The sequence below is a fragment of the Alosa pseudoharengus genome, unplaced genomic scaffold (assembly GCF_046254945.1).
Source record: "Alosa pseudoharengus isolate Yale_2024_CS ecotype anadromous, Long Island Sound unplaced genomic scaffold, YU_APseudo_1.1 YU_APseudo_1.1_scf_3, whole genome shotgun sequence".
NCBI lineage: Eukaryota > Metazoa > Chordata > Actinopteri > Clupeiformes > Clupeidae > Alosa > Alosa pseudoharengus.
The window spans coordinates 33,285,873-33,310,414 of record NW_027468718.1 but is presented as its reverse complement, the minus strand read 5'-3'; the positions used below and the strand labels follow the sequence as shown (position 1 = coordinate 33,310,414).

The 24,542-nt window shown below is 40.2% G+C and overlaps 2 protein-coding genes across 2 annotated transcripts in view; both read right to left on the bottom strand.

Moving 5' to 3' along the window:
* Positions 1-24,542, bottom strand: part of LOC143099926 (E3 ubiquitin-protein ligase TRIM35-like) — a 491,084-nt gene that overhangs the window by 331,916 nt on the left and 134,626 nt on the right. The window lies entirely within an intron of this gene.
* LOC143100685 (cyclic AMP receptor-like protein A) overlaps positions 18,189-24,542 on the bottom strand; it is a 20,754-nt gene continuing 14,400 nt past the window's right edge. The window contains exons 10-13 of the mRNA XM_076264090.1: positions 22,538-22,585; positions 21,796-21,878; positions 19,318-19,459; positions 18,189-18,963 (exon numbers count right to left, since the gene is read on the bottom strand). Of these exons, the coding sequence (XP_076120205.1) occupies positions 18,799-18,963; positions 19,318-19,459; positions 21,796-21,878; positions 22,538-22,585 (438 nt within the window). The 3' untranslated portion in view covers positions 18,189-18,798. The remainder of the gene's footprint in view (positions 18,964-19,317; positions 19,460-21,795; positions 21,879-22,537; positions 22,586-24,542) is intronic.

The following is a 24,542-nucleotide window of genomic DNA, read 5'->3' as shown; positions in this document are numbered from 1 at the left end:
TCTCTTTCTTTCTCTCTCTCATTCTCTTTCTCTCTCACACACAGTTCTCAGACACTATTCTCATGCAGGCCTGTCTTTACAGATTAAGATTGTGGATGTGTGTTGTACCTTTTGGTTTTAAGCAGTACAGCATTTTTATATGTGTTTTTAACAGAATACTACAAATAAACTCACATCATCCAGTGCTATGAACACCTGGTGTGGTTATTGGAATGGCCATAAATACTTCCTGTTGTGTACCAGAAGCTCTAAGATTGAACATTACCCACCTCATAGAACAGTACAAATGCATGCTTTCTTTAGTAGTGAAACATCCAATGACTTTCAGAGGAAAAACATAGAATAACATCACTTTAATTGCTAATGTGCAGACTGTATTCAGTGGTTGGTTGGTAAGTTGGTTGACTACGCTGGAAAAAATTGCATTTTTTATGCCAGAATTGAACAAGGCCTTTCGGCTGGTACTTTGTTCTTTGGAACTCTGTTTGATAACAACTAGTCTGTTTAGGATACACTGTTCTTTCATTGAAATGCCATGTCCTTAAGCAAAGGCATATCAGCTAGCTCAGCACTGGTTAGGTGAAAAGGTTCAATATTATGTTAAGAGTAACGCGTTAAGCAGGTTTGGAATGGCTAATCCTCCGCTTTACCTCATGGACAGGGGCTCACAAGTCACACACATACACACAGGCACAATTTCACAGGTCATACACACACACACACACACACACACACACACACATTCGTTCACAGGACACAATCATGTTGCCAGGCCAGAGCAAGAGTCAACAACAGATACAAACATAACTCATGTTCATTTAAATACTGGACTGACTGAACATTAGCAAATTAGAAATAAGATCACAAAAAATACCCCATACCTGTTTTTCTTAGTAACAAAACATTTAAAGTGTAATGTGGAGCTCTCTTATGCAGCCACTGTACAGAAATATGTTCACAGAAGCTGCTGATCCCTTAGTGGTTCTACTTAGGGGACCGCTACTTTAACTGGAGCAATTACATTTCCTAGCAGTTCTGTATGGCCATTAAAGGTTGAATTTGTATTATACACTGGAACTGACGTTTGGAAGGTGAGGGGATTTTTTCCCCCGAGCATGCCACTTTGATATGATATGTGATATGTATATCTATTATCAGGTACACTCAGCACCACCTGACACATTTTACCATACAATTATGAATACAAAGCATGAATTATTCTCTGAGCATACAACTTTGCACTCAGCAGGAAACTACTCGGAATGCATCATGGCAATTCTGTGGAGTGATTTCTGACGTGGACAGAAAGAGAGAGAACACTAAAGACAAACATGTTGGCATGGAAACAGTGGAACTCTCCGGAACTATGTGATTTTCCATTGAGGAAAGACTCAAAGTGTGAACTTGAGGTACCCTGAAACTCGTTGCTAAGAGGCTTAGATGAAGCCCACACTGTTTTGTTTTAATCATTCATTCATTTACACATTCATTCATTCATTCATTCATGCCAGGCCTCCATTCAGAAGCTGTCCATTGTCTGGTGCCAGGGACCAGGTTCTTTAGACCGTGTTCACTGAATTAGTTTTGGTGTCTGGGAAAGGGTCTGTCTAATCGATGGCTCAGAGAGCTGAGGTGAATAAGCAATGACTGCAGCAACACATTGAAATGTGTTGACGTGCAAAGCCTCTGCTGAATCAGGAGAGAGCTCACTTGTTTTTTAGATACAGCTTAGATAGTATTTTGTGGTGACAAGGGAACTTTCTTGAAATCACAAATTGCAGCCATTTAGGGTCATTGCACTGTAATTATACAGCGATACCATGTATCACACTAAGTCATGGCTTTAGAGAATAGGCCTGAGGGTGAAATGGAATCCTTATAGCATATACATTGTTTTCAGAGCCACATGTTTAAGGTTAATCAGCAGACAATTACTTCAGGCCTTCAAGCCATATTTGGCTGGGGAGCTTACAATGCCTTGGTAAGGATTTTGTTCCAACCCCATATCAAAGATGCACAATTTGTTGCTTTCTCAGCCACGCTATTGAAGTTCATTAACAATAATGTTTTTTTGAATTACCCTTTTACCATTTCAACTCCCTATGGTGCAGTGCAGTGTTCTCTTACCCCAGAGAGAGAGAGAGTTGCCATGCTTCTTGTCATGCTTAGCTACCCAATGGCAGCTCTGTAGACTGTGCTGGGCATGTGGTCCGTCCATGAGGCAGACTTAGCTTGCAGGGCACATGTACAGGAATGTAGGCTACTGAATTGCACCAAAGCTCTTTGTGAATAGAGCGACAGAGCCAGAGCTCAGAGATGTAGGCCGACCCTGAACCTTTTGTCTTCAAGTTTGTCTTCATGCCAGTCACGGAAAATAGAGGGAGGCATGTGTGTGTGTTTGTGTGTGTGTGTGTGTGTGTGTGTGCAAGGCAGAAATCCTTTCTCTGATTAATGAGGCCCCCTTTCTCTCAGCACCCCTCTCACCAGAGTGGCCCTCCAGCCAAGTCACATTCAACAAAGCACAAAACAGACACCTCAGAGAAGGACAGCATTGAGGCCGTTTGGGTCCAGGGAACAGTATTGAGTTTTTCCCCTCATTATTCTAGTCTCTTTTTTTACTCAGCCTTCACCAACAGCAGGAAGGAAGACTGTGCCATGCATCTATCAGTTCTTGTGTTCACATTCACAGTAGTTCATAACACCATCTGGGTTCAGAATATTCAAGTTAATGGGTAAACTCATTAATATTTAAGAGGTAACTGAAAAAACATGCCATGTAATCAGTGTCTTTATTTTTCTTGCTGGCCAATCTCTCCTTTTCTTATTAGGTTACCATATCTGATAAGCGTTTGGCCTTTGGTTCCTCTAGAATACAGGATCTTTGATTTTTGCATAGAGATGTAAGTTCAAGCATGATGAAAACTTTCACTAGTTAAAACACTCTCATTTTGCGTATATCACACCATTCTGATCATTGTTGGTGACAACAGAGAGTATTGGAGTGCCAACGCCTGTGACATGAAGAAGCATTGTGGGAACCCTCTCATTAAGATAGTGTCCTCTAGGGCTTTAGCAGAGCGTAAACAACACTGTCTTGGCAGAGAAACGTTGTGCATTGGCAACCAGCACAACTTGTTCCTCAGTGACTAATTACATAAAATGACCGACTTGACAATGGTTCATCAGGGCTTGATTAGGCCAGGTTATCAATGGAGCCAAGTTTGACTGTTAAATGTGTATATCCTAGCCTGGAGATTCCAGACCCTGGTAATCTAGAAAGATCAGGGGTCTGGCCACAAATAATGTAATGGCCCAACTCGAGGGGCGGCACCAAGCATGCATTTGAAAATCTCACTGCACACAATTGGATCACACTATACGACCAACGTTTAGTTCAGATACACCGATGTGATTGGCTCCCCGTGATAAAAGTGGCAAAAGTAACGTGCATCTCGCAGAGACAATTTAAATTGTGCTCTTGCGAGAACTCTGGATTTTCCAGGGTATATATTTCCTCCTTTACCTCCTCTTCTGTATTATATAGCTTTAATGTTAAAATGCTTAAATGTTATTTCATTGCTCTATTTAATAATGCACAACTTCAGTTATATGGTTTGTTTTTTCAGGGTAACAGTGTGTGTGTGTGATGGAGATAATGATGAAACAAACTAGATGAGAGGCGATGCCCCTAACGTGGAGCCCCCTGCTTTTTTTCTGTGTCTCTGTGAGCTGGGCCGTGTCTCTTTTCTGTCTCTTGGACACTGTGAGCTGGGCCGTGTCTCTTTTCTGTCTCTTGGACACTGTGAGCTGGGTCGTGTCTCTGTGAGATGGGTCGTGTCTCTGTGAGCTGGGTCGTGTCTCTGTGAGCTGGGCCGTGTCTCTTTTCTGTCTCTTGGACAATCATCACACCTCACACAGGACCTGCTCTGTGCTTTGGGGTGGTGAGGTGGAAATATGTGTGTGAGGACAGGGGGAGAGGGGAACCTAAGAGGGGTGTGAGGCTAAGACTCAGTCTCACTGGTACGGTACCAATACCTGTCCTGTCACTAGCTGTGGAGGGAGGGATCATTTCCCAACAAAGATTAAATATGATTGCAATTCCTCTACAAGAAGTTTAAATGCAAAAGTTCAGATTAAACTAAAGGAACTGAACTGTTCTCAGTTCCCATATGACCCAGTCTTCTGAGTTAAAAACCTTGAAACCTTCTCCTTGTCCTATTCCCATGGTAACACAGGGCCCTCTGACTCGGCCCTATTTCTCCTGTGATGTTCTGAGCACCAGACAGGCCTCCTCCGGAGCGGTGAGAGACCGCTACATAACGCCCTGGTCTCCCTGACGCTCAGTAGAATGGGAATATGGACTGAGAAAGCCTATGAAACAGTATTATTATACCCAATGAGTAAGTTCTAAATACAGGCATAGAAGATGCTTAAGGTAAAAATCTGTTGCCACACCATGTGCCGCAAAAAGAGATATAGATTTAAAATTTAGAATTAAATCACTTTGTTTGCTACCATATGATGATGGCCTGGTAAGAAAAATGAATTGGTATTAACAGGGACACCATGCCATTAGAAAAGTACTCCATGAGCAATTCAACAGAGAATAATTGATGTGAATTTGAACGCATACTATATATATACTGTATATTTTTTGGGGGGGAGGGGGCTTTTGATCATCTTAGGGACCGTTCGTTATTTATAAACGGGATCACCGGAGGGATTTTGAGTGCTTCGATCAAAAGTTGCATGACCCTCCCCTACCTGCAATATAATTTTCAACGACCCTCTAGCAGCATTTTCAAAAATGACATGACCCTCCCCGGCCAATTGTCGACGTGTTCCACCCACGCTCTTACACGCTATGATAACACATCAACATATGCTACCGTCCTAAAATAAACCTCTCTCTGATCTTACACATCACACTTCCAAGATGGTGGCCATTTCAGTAGATTTACTCCCTAACATTGTTGTGGAAACACAATAAGCATGGAAACTAAATGCACACTTCCTGCAACTGCATTAGCCTACTTGAAAAGTTACTCGTAAGTATTCACATGAAATAAAGCATTGAGACCATTCAACAAAGCACACTGGGTAATAACTAATTCAACACATGAACTTGTTGCTATGGACTCGTCTCTAGGCTTCCTCGGTCATTGTAAAGCTGCCGAATCTGAACATTATCCAAAACTCAATTTCTTAGACTAGCGTCAATTTGGGAGCTTGCTACACTCCTTCCTTCTCAAATGACTTGGCCGTTTGCACAATTTCACAAATAATCACAGGGACCGAAAAATACCTAACATGCCAACTTTTCCCGGGCTTATCATTTTAACGTTTCCCTGCTGTCTTGCCGTTTTAATATTTTCCCGTAGAATAGGCTAGCCCATATTACTGTAATACTCATAACATTAGTCCTGCATTCTGGCCTGTCTCTGTGTTGTCCTGTTGTTACCCCTTGCCCTTCCAGTGAAACAGATGTATTCAAATCATCGTTTTGCTTGCTTGAATGCGAACTCAGAGTGATAACCTAGGCCTATTTAAGTTAACGACGTGGTTGTCGTGAGAGCAAGATTCATTAGCGCTTGCGGTGTTCGGCCGTAGGCTATGCCTACGTGCGCACCTGCCAGGCTACTCAGCTAGACAAAGAATTCCCCCTGTATATTCACTCCAAGTTGGCCTACCATAACTTACCAACTACACTGTAGTGTAGACCATAAACTGGCTATTTATATTATGACCAAATGTATTTGTTCAACTTTATGAAGCAGAATTACGCACTGCTACTTGGAACGTAGGACTAACACATTTTTGTTGGCAGGAGAGGATGACAGCGATTAACAAATTGCACTTGTTGCTGGTTACCAATAAATACTATATATTTTTTTGCAAACAACAAAAACAGAAAGGATGGAGACAGCAAAGCTAGAGGTGGGCAGGAACAAGGTCAATTGGTAGAAATGCTTGTCAAAACGTAGCTGGATGTGTGGATGAATGAAGCACAAGTATGCTTTGTGTTAAGCATGCACACTGTTTAAAGTTAGGCTACACTGTAAACTACAAGTAAACCAAAGTAAAATTTAGCTTTTTTAGGGCTGGATAAAGTTGACCAAATGGATATAGGCTGTTAGGCGTGAATAAAGTAGGCTACTTTGTTGCTCCAACCCTTCCAACGTTAATGGGGACGAATGTTGACATTTTCCATATTTTGCGTGAAAAACCCGGGAAATCTCCATTATTTTCATTGTTCAATGTTGACAGAGCTATGGAACGAAAGAGAACGTTATATGGCGACAGAAATCAACAATCAAACAAGCCACTTTGATTTTTTGCTGTTTTCATTAATACAAAAGATGGGTGACCCTCCTCCCTAGACAAAAAAAAGTTAGGTGACCCTCCCCTCAACAAAGAATAAAAAGACATGACCCTCCCCTATTTTCCTCCGGTGACCCCGTTTATAAATAACGAACGGTCCCTTAGGATATGTCTATAGATGCCAGAAAGTAGATGCCAACTGTGCCTCATGTTCTTCACCCTACCCCCATCTGTAGCCATAATGTTCTTGACAGTGATGTATGCCTGTGCTGTGTGTCATGCAATGCCAGTATGCTGTTGTCCATTAACAGAGAAAGGCGTTTAAATAAAATACAATAACTTTTTTTAACACTATTTGGACGCACTTCATGTGAAGTAAAGCTGAAGCGCTGCATGCTGCGCAGGAGACTGCGGCTAGTTATTATAGGCCTAGGTAGGTAATTTCAATTCAGCGCGATTTACTTATGCTACTGCACATTACAAGATCTGTACGAGATGATCCGCAGCACTGAAGTGAGAAATGATTTAACTATTTGTGTAGCATGTGAGCGCTTTTTCTCCCATTTCAACCTGAATATTGGTGGGGACATTTCAGTCGTAATTTGACATTGGTGTGGACACGTCCTTCGGTCCCCACGCAAATCTACTCCCCTGATACCAGCCATCACCAAATGGCGGACCGCGGTCCGAGTCCGGACCGTGACGTGATCCTATCTGGACCCAGACCATAATAGCCTAATTTAGATTTTCACGTAAGATTTCAAACCTGCGCTAAATGTTTCGTTGGTTAGGATAACAGCATTTACTTCAGGAGCTTCAGGAACCATTTCGCTTGCTGCTACTCAGCCAGTGAAATCTGTGAATTCTGATAAAGTCGAGTCAGTGAGTAAAGTAGCCTACTATGGAGAAGAGACTGATAGCCTGAAACGAGCGAGGAGAGGAGACGGGACGAGAAACAATTAGATGGATATCTAAGTTAACGATGAGTAAGTTATTTTCAAATCATCGATTGCTGAAAGAGGAGAAAGCTAGACAGCGAGAACAGAGCTTTATGTAACGATACGGGGGCTATACCACGCAAAACTGTCACGTCCGTAACGCCAACTAAATAGCCTATGGATGTGACAGTTTTGCGCGGAATTGCCCTGGACCTATATTCTGAGACAGGCGATTTTAAGCGCCAATTTTAAGCACCTCTACTAGACAAAGCATATATTTTGAGCAAGCATAGGGTAGGCTAGGCCCATTCAACAGTGAACTGAGACCACAGAATATTTTACGATTTAAGAAGGCAATATGATTGATCCACCACAATCTAGTTAAGCATTCGCTACCCAACGTGATATTCCTGGGTTTCCAGGATTTCGGGTCAACATAAAAAAAAAAAAACTAAAAAACTAAAAGTGCACGTTAAGATCTTAAAAATAGCCAAGGCTACTCAGTTTTTCTCCCCAATTAGGCTACTCTTATCTTGCCTTATTTCTCCTCATTTCGAATGTTGCCTTTTAGGCTACTTATTTTATTTCACATTAAACATTAGGCCTAGGCCTACAATCTTTTATTTCTTGAATTTCCCCTTGGGGATCAATAAAGTATCTATCTATCTATCTATCTATCTACAACTAGGCTTCATCCATCCATCCTAATATTATACATACATACATAAACATATACATAGCCTAAACACACGTTAAACATTATGATGCTCCGGACCTTTGCTTGAGGAAATTTTCTGTAACTGGACCTCGCTGAAGATTAATTGAATACCCCTGCTCTATACTATACTATACTATGTCATGCAGGAAACAGAAACGTAACACATTTGAGTATGCTTATGGAGCGAACTACTGTAACAAAACTCATTTGTTATTTTTACCATGCAATTCGAGGGAGCCAAACAGAAAACACATAATACCAACAGTATTTGTAAGTTTTTTTCTCACAAATTAATAACATCATGGAATATTCGAGGTCTTTTCTGGTAAAAAACGTAAACTTCAGAAATTCTGAAATTTTTCACGTAAAATTACCCAGGTCAATTTTTTTCTTTCTCCCATACAGTGGCCCTTATATGCCGTTGTACATTCATCAATATCTTCAAGTTTTTCTTTTTTCTTGTTGAATGTTTTTTTTTTAATACGTCTATGTCAGCTTCATAATGTGTTCTGAAAGGTGTAACTCCATTCAGTGTCTATAGTTATATTTTCTGATCACTCAATAACATGATGCACTGGATGGATTACTAGAGAGATTATTAGATTGGATTATTAGAGAGACAAAGAGAGAGAGAAACAAGAGGCAAATGATAATTGTAATATATATCATTCATTTGAACATTTATTTATCACTTTATGCAATTACACATATTTCTCAACAACAACAAAAAACAACTTTGGCAAGTATTATTCTGAAAGGCTTCAGTAACAATACTGTAAATGTTGTCATGAGAGAGAAAAAGTTGATGTAATATTGAGTCTAAGCATTTACATAACTCACATACACTGAACATCAATTGTTCTTGTTGGGATCTCTCTTATTATTGTAACAATCAAGGAAAAATGTATTCCTTATAAAAAATTGAGACGACTAAATAAACTAGAAAATGTAATTCCACGCGAGGAATTACTTGTGCATAGGAATGCTCGTGATCACTGAGTTAAATTCAGTTGAGGCCGAGAATGGATGTGCAAGGATTAAAGTGCAAGTCTGGAGAAAATTGAACCCAGTGTCTTTTTTCTGCATGGAACTGGTCAAATAAGCCGCCCAGAGACATTTTTCATTGATTTTACCAGTACAGAGTTTGAACGGCTTCAGTGCTAACAGTCCAAATGGCTAACAGTACATTGGCTAGCTAGGGGCCATGAGCCAAACACTTCCAAATCGCCACTGTTAAACCACAATTGTTGATCACATCAAAAAAAGTGCTGCGGCGTGATATCTAAAAAAGTTAATGCACAGAGAGAAAAAATAGGCCTACCTATGGCACAGGAATTTTAACACCTTTACCATGTAGCCTCTCTGAAATTAAAATAGGCTGAAAACCAGCAGAAATGACATTGAAACTCGGTTTGAAATTATAATAATATAGTATTAATTAATGGTAGCCTATTGCAACCCTGTTGATTTTTTGTTAAGATTTCAACATTGTTTCATACAGTTAAGAACAAAATTATTCATACCCCTGCAAATATTGATTTAATGTTGATTTTCTCTTGACCAATGTTTGTTCTGACTGAAAATGACACTGTCACATGCCAAAAGGTTGCAAGACAATGTGGGAGAAACATGGAATCCAAAAAAGAAGCGTTTTAATCTTTTTTAACATTTTTATGAAAAATGACATGTCTAAAATGATTCATACCCTTTTTAAATAATCAATAGAAACATCTTTATTTGCATTCACAGCTCTCAAAATGGTTTATATAATACCTACCAAGCCTCTTCATGGCTCCACAATGATTCTAGACTGTACCTTTTTAAGAACAATCCGGGTTTTGAGTCAGGAACGATTATTTGCCATCACTCTGGCCTCGTGCTCACTTTTTGGACGGATTGAGGTCTGGACTATGGCTAGGAAACTCTAAAATGTTGATATTGTTCTCTGTTAACCATTTCTTGCCTTTTTTGGCTGTGTGTTTTGGATCATTGTGTGGTTAAATGGTTAAATGCCGGAAAGAAATGGTTAACAGAGAACAATATCAACATCTTAGAGTGGCCTAGCAGTGTCATTTTCAGTCAGAACAAACATATTGGTCAAGAGAAAATCAACTTTAAATCAGTATTTGCCACGGGTATGAATAATTTTGTTCTTAACTGTATGAACAAAGGGGGTAAAACTATATTGAATCAAAATCGGTGCTCACTGTTGATTCACTAGATGCACCGGTAACATAATGTTGTTTCGATATGGTTTCAATTTAAGTTTGTTCTCACTCATCCTAACAGTCAAAATTATATGATTACACAATTTCTTTAAATGTTATGCAGTCACATTTTTATCCACTAGAAAGCAGTATAAGACAAGGAATGACATGTTTCTCTATATACGGCTCTGAGGAATGAACTGAGGTTTTGCAACAGTAATTTTAAAATGGTTGTATAAGGTCAGGGTGTATAACTATACAAAAACCGTTTGAAATAGAATGTAGCTAATGAAGGCAACTGTAATATAGTAACATTTTCAAGGTGTCAAAATGGTTCATTTGTGTGTTCATATATCATAGCTCTTCTTGGGAGACAACGATCCAATGCAAAATGATAGGCTGTTGCGTTTTTTGTCCATTAGATGGCAGTATAAGACAACAAATCAACTGAAGTGTTGCTCGAGTGACTCCAAAATAGCTCTTTGTGGTTTACAATGGTACCAATTACAAAGTTAACAATGTTTAAACATTTAATTGACACTATTGTTTTGTTTTAACTAAAAAGTAACTTAAGTAAATATAGCTACTGTATTTTTAACAAGGCTTCTTATTTCAAATCACCTTTTATGCTCAATCTTCAGTTCACGTTACAGCTTACATAGGTGGAGGATTGCTCTATACACCAATTTCGGTTTGTAGCCTATTAGGCCTATGGTAATTAAAGTCTAGAAATGTCAATGAATTCAAAGATAGTTGCTAGAACTGTTACTAGGTTTGGATAGAGCTTATAGACAGTGGCAGAGTTGCCAAATATTTCATTGCAGAAAAAAGTTGCTAAGAGACTCTAATCTCAAGGCTAAAACCTATTTTAAGTCTTGATCGTCTACTTATAAAGCCACATTAGTCAACTAGAAAATGTAATTCCAAGGAAGAAATTACTATTGCATGTAAGTGCAAAAAGAACATTAGTTTAAAAATACTTACAGTATGATTATTCAGATTACATAGAGTTGTTATTCACAATACTTGTATATGACAGTCAGTACAAATAAATTGTTAATTCAATATTGATCAACATTCTTTGTTTTGATACAGTACAGTAGAAACAACTATAGAATGACACTCATCATCAAAGTTGTTAAAAAAAAAGTTACCATTTTTTAAGTTACCCAATAGCCTAATTAATGATCGGGGAGAAACCAGATGTCTCCCAAATTTGGTTTCCTAAAGAACTTGATAATGCCAATAATATTATCCTAAATTACCACTGATATATTTATCAGTGGTAATTCTGAACAGGCAGCTCTTTAATGACCACAGTGAGTCAGGACCTCGGTTTAACGTCTCATCCTAAGGACGACATCTCCTGCATTAGTGTCCCTGTCACTGCGCTGGGGCATTGGGAAAAAATATTTTTTGGACAGAAAAAAAGTGCCACCTACTGGCCACCCACTAACACCACTTCCAGCAGCAAACTAGTAGGAGATCTCCCATTCAAGTGGAAGAGCTACCACAGCAATCAGACAACTCCTTTAAAAGGTACTGTTCTCTCAACATCTTCACAGTGTTTAAAATAGACATTCTCCATTGACATGATCACGTTTGCCACAAGCATGTAAACACCACTAAAACATTTTTAAATAAACATTTGGCCATCTCATCTTACATGTACCACATTGAAAAAACCCTGATTACTGGCAACCTGGCAGAGGAGGAGCTGATGGTTCAGTGCAGAAGGTGCAACGACCTGTACTTGGTGGCCCTACTTTGGCACAAGACAGGTTAAATAACAAAATAAAAAAATGCATGTTGAGTTGGCAGAATGGACCATGTATACCACCCACACTGGCCCCATGCTTGCTCCGTTACCCCACACTGGCCCCATGCTTGCTCCGTTACCGCACCCTGGCCCCATGCTTGCTCCGTTACTGCACCCTGGCAGTCCTTAGCAGATAGCTGCTATCTATCTTAAAAGTTTGAATGTCATGGAATTCATCAATGCATATATTTCCTGTTCTCGGCAAACAATATCACACACAATGACAGTCTCAGAGGATACCCCAAAGTTTGATCTGATCGGGAAGTTTAGCCTGTTAAGAGTTTCTTAAGGAAGCTTCTGTTGTGCTTGCTTCACCAGCTTAAGGGACCATGTGAGAACATTCAACCATTTACAGTATATAGAGAGGAGATATGTCGCCTTCCTGAATCTCCTAAAATCTGTAATGATCTCTTTGGTTTAGTGGACAACTGGACTGGATGAGATGTAGGACCTCCTCTTTGTAGTGGGTCTCCTCATTGTCAGATATAGGTCCCAGTATAGTGATGTCGTCAGCAAACTTCATGAAACTTCATTTAGAAGAATGGAGTGCAGCATCCTCTGTAGATCTGTTTCAGTAAAGTAAATGATAAAGCCAAATCATAAAGAACAGTAGATTTTGTACTCTATTTAGATAAATAAAGTCATGTTGTGGGATATTGTTCACCATTTCTTCAAGATGAACCTCAAGATACTTAGGGTTATATTTTGACAGTCTAAAACACATGGTCACTGGCGAATAGCTTAGGGGTTTGTCCAGTCCACATTGGGTGTGGTTTAGTTATGAAACGTTATCAAAAGTCAGGCGCCTGGCGCAAGAAGGTGGGCCTTATGTTTCTTAATCATGGTCATGGGTGTGTTTTGGGCGTAGCATTGTAGAACCTTATAATGTAATAAATACCTGATAATGTAATAACTTCCCGATAATGTAATAAAGTGCATTTCCCAATAATGTAATTTACTTTTTAACAATAATGTAATAAAGTATTGCATTTACGGGAGGTTATTACATTATCAGGTTAGCCTTCATTTCGCAGGTCCTGATAATTCCCCAATATTGTAATAATTTAACAGCAGACCACCTATTTCTTGGGTTCAAGTGGTGATACTGTGTAAGCAACGCAAGCTCGAGAGCTCTAGCACCACCAACAGGTCAAAGTTGGATATGCATGAATGTTCATTAACTTTTGACCTGTTCATCCGTTTTTCACAAACGTTGGGGGAGTCATTACTGGTGTTATCCAGGTGTTTGTGATTAGCTAACCTTTTAAGAGAAAATTGTTTGTTTGAGCACCATACCCTGAAGAAGGCTATCTGTGCCGCTACGTGTGTATGCTGTCCAGTTTGTTTTTTAAATGTGACATAGCCATGTAAAATAAAGGCTTTTTATACATTTTGGGATACGAAGAGTGCCTTGGATTTCCTCCTTTTTCAAATGACGTTTGTATTCCCTACACCAAAGAGCACCTTCAATTTTCTCTGCAATTCCAGAGCACTTTGGACTTTTCCTCATCTCGCTTACACAATAATGTTCGAATGACTGAATAAAAAACCTAAGGACATGTATTAGTTGCTGCTTATATCTTGTGACAGCTGTGCTCCATATGTGCCTCTCGCTTAATCACTTTTAACCTTCATTACCAATTTGCAAATGATGGTGAATAACTACTCATTGTGAGATGTATTTATGACCGCCGCTAGCGAAGCGGTCATACAGGGATTGTCAAAGTTTTTTTTTTTTTTTTCCCGTCATCTACTTCCTGAATTTTTGGTCAACGATTCCCGGGACACCGAACTACCGGGGCACATGAAATTTGGTGGGTATGTAGCCCCACTAGACTTTTACAGAAAAATTTCGTTTCGTCCCCGGGGGCCACTCCCCCCCCCGTGCTGGGCCTCCCGAACCGCAAACCGCGGTTGTTGTTGTTAACAAGTGACCATTTTGGCATCTCACTAGTTAACTAGTGGGGCTGAAATGGCCTTCACTAGTTAACTAGTGGGCATTTTGGGGCACACTAGTAAACTAGTGACACTTTTTGCACCTCACTAGTTAACTAGTCGAATGGAAATTACCATCACTAGTTAACTAGTGGGTGTTTTGGTGCACACTAGTAAACTAGTGACACTTTTTAGACCTTACTAGTTAACTAGTGGGCATTTGTGTCTTCACTAGTTAACCAGTGAGCAGTTCTGCCTTCACTAGTTTACATGTAAGTGTCACACTGAAGCCACTAGTTTACTAGCTAGAGTTCCTTTGGCCAGCATGTTAACTTGTGTGCCACATGCAAATGTTGTGGGTGGGATTTTGTGAAATTCTGCACTGTGATTGGTTGTCATGTTCTATTTGGACATAGGGAGCCAATAGAAAGCCTCAATTTCCGGAATTCACCTCCTAATTTGAATTCTGCGCCACTAGTTGACTAGTGTGAATTTTGTCTTGAACTAGTTTACTAGTATACATTTATGACCTCACTAGTTAACTAGTTTGGACAAATGATGCATCAACTAGTTAACTAGTGACCCTACTGCCATCACCTAGCTAGCTAGTAAGCCATTTATGGTTCACTAGTTAACTAGTGACATTGACCTACAGCAACTAGTTAACTAGTGAGGTGATTTGCCTTCACTAGTAAACATGTGCACATTTTTGGCTGTCACTAGTTAACTAGTGAGACCCAAAAGCCTTCAACTAGCTGACTGGTATGCATTTTGGCCTTTGCTAGTTAACTAGTAGACATTTCTGGCTCTCACTAGTTAACTAGTGAAGCTAAAATGTGTTCACTAGTTAACTAGTGAGCCTTTTGGCTCCCACTAGTGTGCATATTTTGGCCCTCACTAGTTAACTAGTTCACATAAACATGGCTCACTAGTTAACTAGTTGACAAAAATGGCTTACATGTACGTGACAATTATGCCTGATATCAAGATATCAGAATAAATGCTCAATCGGCTTGCCATAGACTTTGGAAATGTTGTCGCCGACTGTGAAAACAGACCAAAATCGTACAATGTAAGGCCGCCATTAAGCCTCTCAAAAAGACTTTGGAAAGATTTGCAAAGACTTGGAAAAGATTTTTGACAGACTACAGTCTCAGACCCTCTCACATCTAAAGACAAGTAGTAGAGTTTTAAGTCACAGACTATGATTTTGCAATGACTAGGGATCTTGCAGGGTCACTATTTACAAGACTGCAACTAGATTCCTTTAAATCATTATCGTGCAATAGATAAACAGGAACCGAAATTATAGCATACTAAACTCAAAGTCGTATTTTAGTGTTTCTGCAGCATTGTTTCATGCGTGACATCAATATAGAGTCGTTCTGTCACGTGGAAGAGCCGACTTAATATGTATAAGAAATGACAAATATTATAAGAATAACAAATAATCATAGGCTACAGCTGTCGTCTACTTTGCCCCTTCCTGTTTGTTGTTGGAGAGAGGTCACTATTGGTTTTTATAGTTTACGTCACTATTTGCATGAGCCACGAGTAGAAAGACTTGCGATAATATCAAACATGTTTGATATTGTCGTAACGGCAAAACTAGAAAAGGACTGACTCCGACTGACTTAAAGCCGCTAAGATTGGCACCTTAGGCTACACTTAACGATCTAGTTGACGGGAGCGCGCCGCGATTCCAGTACAACTCCCATGATTTCTGTCCGACTTTGGAAATTTTGTCGCCGACTGTGAAAACAGAGGAAAATCGTACAATGTAAGGCCGCCATTAGGTAGTGTAGCCTACGATAGCGATTTTTCGATAATGCGCTAGACCCCTCCTTAGGTCGTTAATTGCCACACCCCTTGGTGCGTTGCTCAATAAAAGAGACATAATGGCGACAAAGAGAATGAAGTATGATTCAAAATGTAAGCTGAATGTTGACAAACTGTTTCATTCATCCCTCATGCTGTTTCACACATTACGCACATCCCACTTTTGCTTAAAGGCACACTATGCAGGTTTTTTAGCTTAATGTGCTAGTTTTTTAGCTTAATTTACCTTAATTTAACAGCTTCAGAGTCATTGGAATGGTTATGACTTTTTTCGGTGTGAATGGTGGCCGTCTCGCTTCCCCCTAGCGCCTGTGAGCGGAAAAAACACCCTTGCAACTGTGGGCCGGCGGGCCGACGGCCTCAGTGTCAGGAAGTATAACGAGTGTAACGAATTGCTTTACTGCATTCAAATACACATACACGCCAGGTACCGGCTAGAAAAAGGTAGCGATGGAGTTTCTCAGACATTCGTCATGACAGAGCCAGTGAAAAAGAAGCAAAAACCGAGAAAACAGTAAGGAAATTGCCAATACTGCATAGTTTACCTTTAAATAATTTTTGAACAGTTTTGGTCAGGGTTGAAAATGCAACTTGACAGGACAGGTTGCTAGTGACAATATATTAGCTTTCAATGTCGTACGATCTCTGTAAATTATTTGGTTTGATTAAAATGTGTTTCATCCATCCTGGCTCCTCGCTATTTGGATCATTATCTAGTATAGTATAGTATAGTATAGTATACTCTTTTGATCCCGCGAGGGAAATTTGGTCTCTGCATTTATCCCAATCCGTGAATTAGTGAAACACACTCAGCACACAGTGAGCTGATCACACACTAATCCCGGCGCAGTGAGCTGCCTGCAACAGGGCTGAAACGATTCATCGAGTTAACTCGATGACAAAAATTGCTCGAGCCAAGAGCCTCAAAGCCTTGTTAAATTCCTATCACGCGCACTATACGCGCAGGAATCTGATTGTTCCACACGGACCGTTCTTCAGGAAAGACACGACTACTGTGTGATCTGAATTTAGTTGGCGCGATGGCTGATCAACATTTCCATAAATGGTAGAGAATGTCTAAAGTTTTGGAATCATTGCATACTCAAAATGAAGAGAACAAGCATCTGAACCGAAAACATCCACTCCATGCTGTTTCACTAAGCGTCGCTGAAACAATCAATAAAGGATCAATAAAGTAGCCTATATCAATCTGTCTATCTATCTATCTGCATAGCCTACATTGATGTTCGCTGATTTATTTTAATAGCATACTGTATTTGTAGTGATGTCGTGATATGATGTTTAGCTTTGATGTTTTTAAATAGTAAACTTATTCACGTTCAATTGCAAGAGAGTATGCCTAAAAAAGAACACCTTCACATACACGCATGCACCCTCATCTTGTCTCGCTTACCCTCCCTCATGCACTGCACGCGTGCACACACACACACAGGTTGCTAGGTTACCATAGCACCCCAGAAATGATTTTTTAGTAGCCTAATGGTAAAAATATGTTTTAGTAGCCTAATGGTAAAATTATTTGTTAGTAGCCTAATAGTAAATTCCGCAGGTGTAGAAATCTACATCTACAGATATTTACTTTGATGTCAGGGCTAGATTACAGCATGAAACTTGATGTGCATATTAATAAATTAAATTGCTTTCCCTCTTCTTCTCCCTCCCAGCACTTCACAGCATAGTATGGACAGCAATAGAGGCTGCAATTTTACAGAGACATTTTAAACATTATTTAATTGTTGGCACTGGCACTAATAAAACACTAAATGGGTAAATTGCAATAAATGGGCTTAGTTTTGGAGCCAAATGTTGGAGTTAGACTAAATACCACTATGCCAATTGATCGATCATTTTAATTTTCTGTAACTGAGAGTTTGATTCTAAGAAAAGGGGGGGATGTCATATCCATGTGTAGCCTAACACACCCTATCAGAATGTTCAGGGGTTTTATGGGTAGGGCGGGGGAGGTGGAGTTCATTAAATTTGTGCTCAGTAAACAACAGACGTGTCTATGTGTGGTCCATATTATTTATATTAAATTCTGCAATATCTCCTTAATTCATAAGTAAAGTTGAGATATAACAACTATCAAAATTGTACATTAGCCAATCCTGATGGGTATCGATGTAGGTAGTAAACAATGACCAGCCAATATCCAAACGAGTGTGTTACCTACTTACATTTATGTTCATAGTTCAAAGTTACTTACAATGACAACAATAAACATTAATGCTAAAATTAAAATGTATAAATTATATTTCGAAATAGAGTCAACCAAATGTAACAGAAAATGTAAGTCATTTGAGGCTTTTTACAATCCATCACAAGAATTAAGAGCATTAGATAGCCTGTATCATTCTACCAACCAAACAGACACGTGCACACGCACACAATTTACGGTCGGACAGGGTAAATGAATTTATTAATCCAGATGTTCCCTTTAAAACAATCATACAAAAATATAACAAACATTCTGTATATGTTCTCTTTAAATACAAATAGTCAGAAAACACTTGTAACTGTGTCATCACTGAACACAATGCAATTTTACAAAATAAACAAATGAGTGGTAGAAAAGTGTATAAAACATCAATATCACATGTGTGTAAGGGGAAAAGAGAATATTAGTGCTACAAGTGAACATTGATGAAGAAAAGGTCACATCTCCATCTGCTGGTGAAAGGTGGTAATACAGCTACAAGAGCCTCAATCTGAGACAATGGAGCACTTCTCCACCTCCATTTCAGCACAGAGAGCCAAACTCTCCTAGGGCCTGGAGGCCCACAGCAGCACCACTACCTTCCAGAACCACCCATGGATGCCAGGGGCCATCTCGGCCTAACATACTGCTGTTCCCATGAAGCTTCTGGAGAAGAACACCATGATAAATAATCAGACGAATATGTGCATGTCAAACTCTCTCTTCCCTTCCTCTCTTTTTCTAGTTTCCCACTCAGTCTCTCTCTCTGTCTCTCTCTCTCTCTCTCTCTCTCTCTCTCTCTCTCAGGGCCCTCTATCCTTCAGGGCCATGTCAGGGCTGTAAAAGAGGATGTTGTTGTCTTCGTCATCCGAATCAGAGTTTGTGTCCAGGTCGTGTGTGTAGCGTACGTAGGCAGGGTGGTACTCGCCGATCCGTGTCTGGTCACACAGACGGGATGTCACTGCCAGCTGTGAAATGGCACACACACACAGACACACACACAAGTTAGTACAAAGAGTGTGTGTGTACTTGTTACCCTAGGGTTGAGTCGGTACAGTACATGTACAAGTGTCAGTGTGTGTGTCTCGAGTCGGACATAGTTCTTTATTACGTGTAGTTTGCACGATCAACAGTTGCAGTTGCGTTGCAGCAATGCTAAGTTATTTATTTTGACGATGCCCATATTAGGGGAGAAACCCAGGGCAACTAAATATTAAGACATTTTGTCCAATCAGGCATGTGTGTGTATGTGTTTGTGTGTTACCTCCTGGCCTTTAGTGTGTGTGTGTGTGTGTGTGTGTGTGTGAGCGTGCGTGTGCTACCTTCAGGCCTGTAGTGCTAAGCTGACTCCAGGCATCCAGGCTGAACACAAAGGAGTTGGCCAGACCATGCAGCGGCGCACTGAGCATGTGCAGTAGGGTCAGAGAAAACACTGGAGACGCTGGGTATATGGCATTATGGATCCTGCACACATGCACACACACGCACGCACGCACGCACACGCACACACACACACACACAGGAGCACACACGCACGCACATACACACGCACGCACGCGCCCACACACATGCACACACGTACGCACGCACACACATACCACACACACACACACACAGGAGCACACACGCACGCACGCACGCACACACGCACATACGCACACACACACACACACACGAGCACACACGCACGCACGCACATACGCACGCACACACGCACACACACACATACGCACACACACACACACACACACACACACACACACAAAGAGAGAGATGGGAGAAGCACATTTACACACACACACAAAAACAAATATGGTATTGGATAGAACATTTGAAACCCAATATTTCCACTATAAAATTTCCACTCTGGACATAGAGTCCCCCCTCCCCCCAAGCATCACCATATTCTTGTTTTCAAAAGATACCCATACATCCCCCAATCAGTAATGTCATTGTAAAGGTTGTTTTATTTAGTCTGTTTCTGAAAGCTAAATAAGTTGCTTGTCTGCTAAGTGCTAACATTAAAATACTTTTGAATCTAAATGTGTTTAAAACTAAAATATCACGTTTGCATAAGTATTCAACTTATATAACTTGGAAAAGAAACACTTAATTCATTAATTAATTTTATGTGCGACAATACCAGCTTTGTATTATATTGTTCTAAAGTGCTTGATGGTTAACACTCCTCCACTGCAGTGCCACAGGCTCTTAGTTGGATTTTCAAGACTGAGTCATTCTAGAATATTCCCTTTGCTGTTTTGAGAGACTTCCGTGTTGCTTTAGCTTTATGCCCAGGGTAATTCCCCTACTGGTGAGAAAAACCTCTCCCAAGACTGCAACATGGTTTCTTTTGATATTGTGTAAAATGTATCTCTATTCATTGTCCCTTCAATTCTGCAAGGTTTCCCAGTTCCCACGGTTGAGAAATATTCTCAAATGAAGATGCCACCATCATATTTCACAATTGGGTTGGTGTTTGTTTAGTCTTTGATGTCACCATCACATTTCACAATTGGGATGGTGTTTGTTTAGTCTTTGATGTCACCACCATATTTCACTATTGGGATGGTGTTTGTTTAGTCTTTGTCAGTGTTAGACTTATATGCAAGTGTAGGTGCTTTGAGGATTGGCTCTATTTCAGTTTCATATGACCATAAAACATGTCCCCATATCTTAAGCAACGTCCATCAATGCTTTACTATGGATCTTTTAAATCATTGGCTTCAGTTCAGTTCCTGCCATTGAACCTTGTAGATCTTTTGGGGAATGGCTGGACTGTGGTCCCCTAGTTAATATCTTCCTCGGACACTGGGTTTGAGACTCCATCTTGTCTATAAAGCATCTGAGTGGTGTGATGCAACTCCACCTTGCTTTGTGTGGGCCCAGTGCAGCTCACTTGGAATATTTTCCTGTAGTTTCAGGAATACATTCCTGTATTTTCCTGTAGTTTCAGGAATACAATCCTGTATTGTTATAATTTCAATATCTGTCCCTTAAGTATTTATTTCTTCTGTTATTTTCACACCCTGGCAGATGACCCTGGGCCTGAGTGATTTTTATGTCCAACAAGAATTTGTTTTCTGTGATTATTAACTGGCAGAACCTAATTATAATCAGTAATGATCAAATAAGCGGCACCTCTGTACTATCTGTGAATAATTGGTCATCTGGAACACAAAATCACTGGGGTTTGAATACTTAAGGAAATAGCATATCAACATGCATATATTTAATCTTAACAGAAAAAACAACAGAAATATTTTTGAAAATCATAAAAAATATAAATGGTCACAATAATAATACTGATTGAGCAATTATGTTTCAGTATCTTTTTTAAAATGTGAAAATGGTGATGAATTACATTACAATTTGTTACTGATCTGTGCATGTCTGTACATGTCAAAATGTGTGATCTTTCTGACTTCCAAACAGGGCAAATTGTTCATTGTGAATGAGTGGAGCCTCAGTGATGAACTTCTGAGTTGTTAAATGTTGAGTGGACCTGTGTCTATGGTCTAAAGTCACGCTGGCATGTCAAAACCAGGACAAAACTAGCTCTGGGAAGCATAAATCAGTGGCAGAGACAACATGTTATTCTGTCAGACTCATACATACTGATGCACACTCACACCTAAAGACATGTAGAGGATACCATACAACCATACTGTATATGTATCCTACATTCTACATGCTAGGAATTCAGTTTTAGATATTAACACGGACATGTAAACACAAACAGAGTCGGCGCAGAGGCGTTGCCGTGTGTTTGCTTACATGTGGGGGTCAGTATTTCTCACCTGTTGATAAGTGGAAACAGAGACACTAGCAGATACACAAAGGGATACCACTTCAGAGGACCAATCTCCTCAGCTAGAGCCATCTAGAACAGGGGGAGAGAGAAAGAGAAAGAGAGAGGGGGGAGCAAGAGAGGGAGAGATAGTGAGAGAGAGGGAGAGAAAGCAAGAGAAGGAGACAGATAGAGAGAGAGAAAGAGAGATATGTAGCTTCAAACCTAGGTTTTGGTCCCTCATCTAACATGTCATGATTAGGATGGCCTATGGGAGGCAGCAGGACCACACAAATAGACAGCTCAACCTCAACTCTCTCTTTCTCTCACACAAAACACAGCACCTCATAACCAACTGATGCACACATGCAACAGAATCAGAATAAGCTTTATTTGCGTAAACAAGCAAGGATAATCTTTGCTCTCAATCTACATACATACACACAAACTAACACAAACACAGGAACACACAAACAGACACTTTTGTGTTTCACCAAAACAGCTTTTGATGACGATGACACACACACACACACACACACACACACACACACACACACACACACACACACACACAGGAAGATGTATACAAAAGAAAAACAATTTACTTCCTATCTTAGGTCATAAAAGGTAATCAGCTAGACTCCTGTACATGACTAGTGCAGTAATATAATGCACAACAACAAGAGAACAGGGGAGATAGGGCTCACTACATAACACACGCACGCACACACACACACACACACATCCCCTACCTTCCTGCGCTCACGCTCAGGGTTGAAAGTGCCAATCCAGGACTGCATCTGAAACACACGCACGCATGCACACAAACACACAAACAAACAAACACATTTTGTTTATGCTAGGATGAAACATCAGTAATCAATCACTGCAGTCTTAATCAGCTGTATTATGCATAATATATTGTCATTACTTTGTCTTCATGAAACTGTTAGTAGAGTGTGTGCATTGGGGCAGCCGTGGCCTACTGGTTAGCACTTCTGACTTGTAACCGGAGGGTTGCCGGTTCGAACCCCGACCAGTAGGAACGACTGAAGTGCCATTGAGCAAGGCACCTAACCCCTCAATGCTACCCGAGCGCCGCTGTTGTAGCAGGCAGCTCACTGCGCCGGGAATAGTGTGTGCTTCACCTCACTGTGTGTTTACTGTGTGCTGAGTGTGTTTCACTAATTCACAGATTGGGATAAATGCAGAGACCAAATTTCCCTCACGTGATCAAAAGAGTATATATAATATATATATATATATACTTATATGCATGTGCATGTGCGTGTGTGCGTGCATACATGCTGAGAGAATGATGTTCATGTTATGAGAATGTTCCAGAAGGCAGCCTACAGCCTGGGGCATGCATGTCGGAGAATAGTGAACGACAGCAAGAAGAAAGAGTGACAGAGTGGCAGAGAGAAAGAGGAAGAGCTAAGAAAAGAGGAAGAGTCTATGGGCCCCATCATGACATTCTAAAGTGCATCGTCACTCGTCAAAAGTCTATTCAAATTTAGTAGGATGTCCAGTTCACATTGGGAGGGGTTTCATTCTCAAAAGTGGAGCGCATGGCGTAACAAGGTGTTCCTAGGTCTTTTAATCAGTCATATGGGTGTGTTTGGGGCGTAACATCATTTTAAACCAATGAGAATGACATCTGTCATTCCCATTAACGGCGCAACGCACGATATGTCAAATAAATGCATCGGTATGTTGGCATTCAACGGCGCATTTGAAGGAGGCTGCTTGCGAGACCCTATGGAATAGTCATTCTTAAACCATGCTTTACTAAAACCTAGCATAGCCTTCACGCATTTGCACTCGTCTATTATTTGAACTCATTGGCAAAGTGAAACTAACTTCACCAAGGAGTCAGTCAACGACAAGACAGTTATATGCAGTTACTTTCACTATTGACTGACAATGGGTTACCATCGAAAACATAGGCTGGAAAAAGCAACACTTACCCTAATGTTGCTCAAATGACTGAATAAAACAACATTTATCCTGCAGAGGAGTTGCTTATATCTCGTGACAGTGCGTCTTCAGCTGTGCTCCATACGTGTCTCTCGCCTCTCCCCTAATCACTTTTAACCGTCATTACCAATTTGCAAATGATGGTGAATAACTACTCATTATGAGATGTACAGTATTTCGTAATATCTTTATTCTAATTATGTTTCCCATTGTAATCGTGCAATTTGTAATGCTTTGCATGGACGTGCGCTGGTGTGCGTTCATGAATGATAGAAGGATGGTGCGTGCACCTGCCAATATGACTGTTGACATGCGCTCTTAAAATAGCATATGAACAACTCGCCATTGACTTCTGACCAGGTTTAGGTGGTGTATGATAGCGATTTTTAGACAACGCGCTAGGTCCCTCCCTAGGTTGTTAATTGCCACACCCCTGGGCGCAATGCTTAAAAAATAAACGTGCAAAATACCGAATTCAACTTTCCGCGGGTGAATAACGAATATTACGCCATGCGCTGGTGGCCCAAAATACAGCCCTATGTGTAAAAAAAGAGGAAGAGTCTATGTGTAAAAAAAGAGGAAGAGTCTATGTGTAAAAAAAAGGTGGATTCATCATTGCAACAATAAAGAGATGAAGCACTTTATGAACAATACTATGTATAACTTGTTAACTGCACATGTGCATATGTATCGGTGAATTCTATATCCCAGTAAGCACAGAATGTCTGATCATCATCTCTGCCGACATGTCAAAAACATATTATGCAATGTCACAAA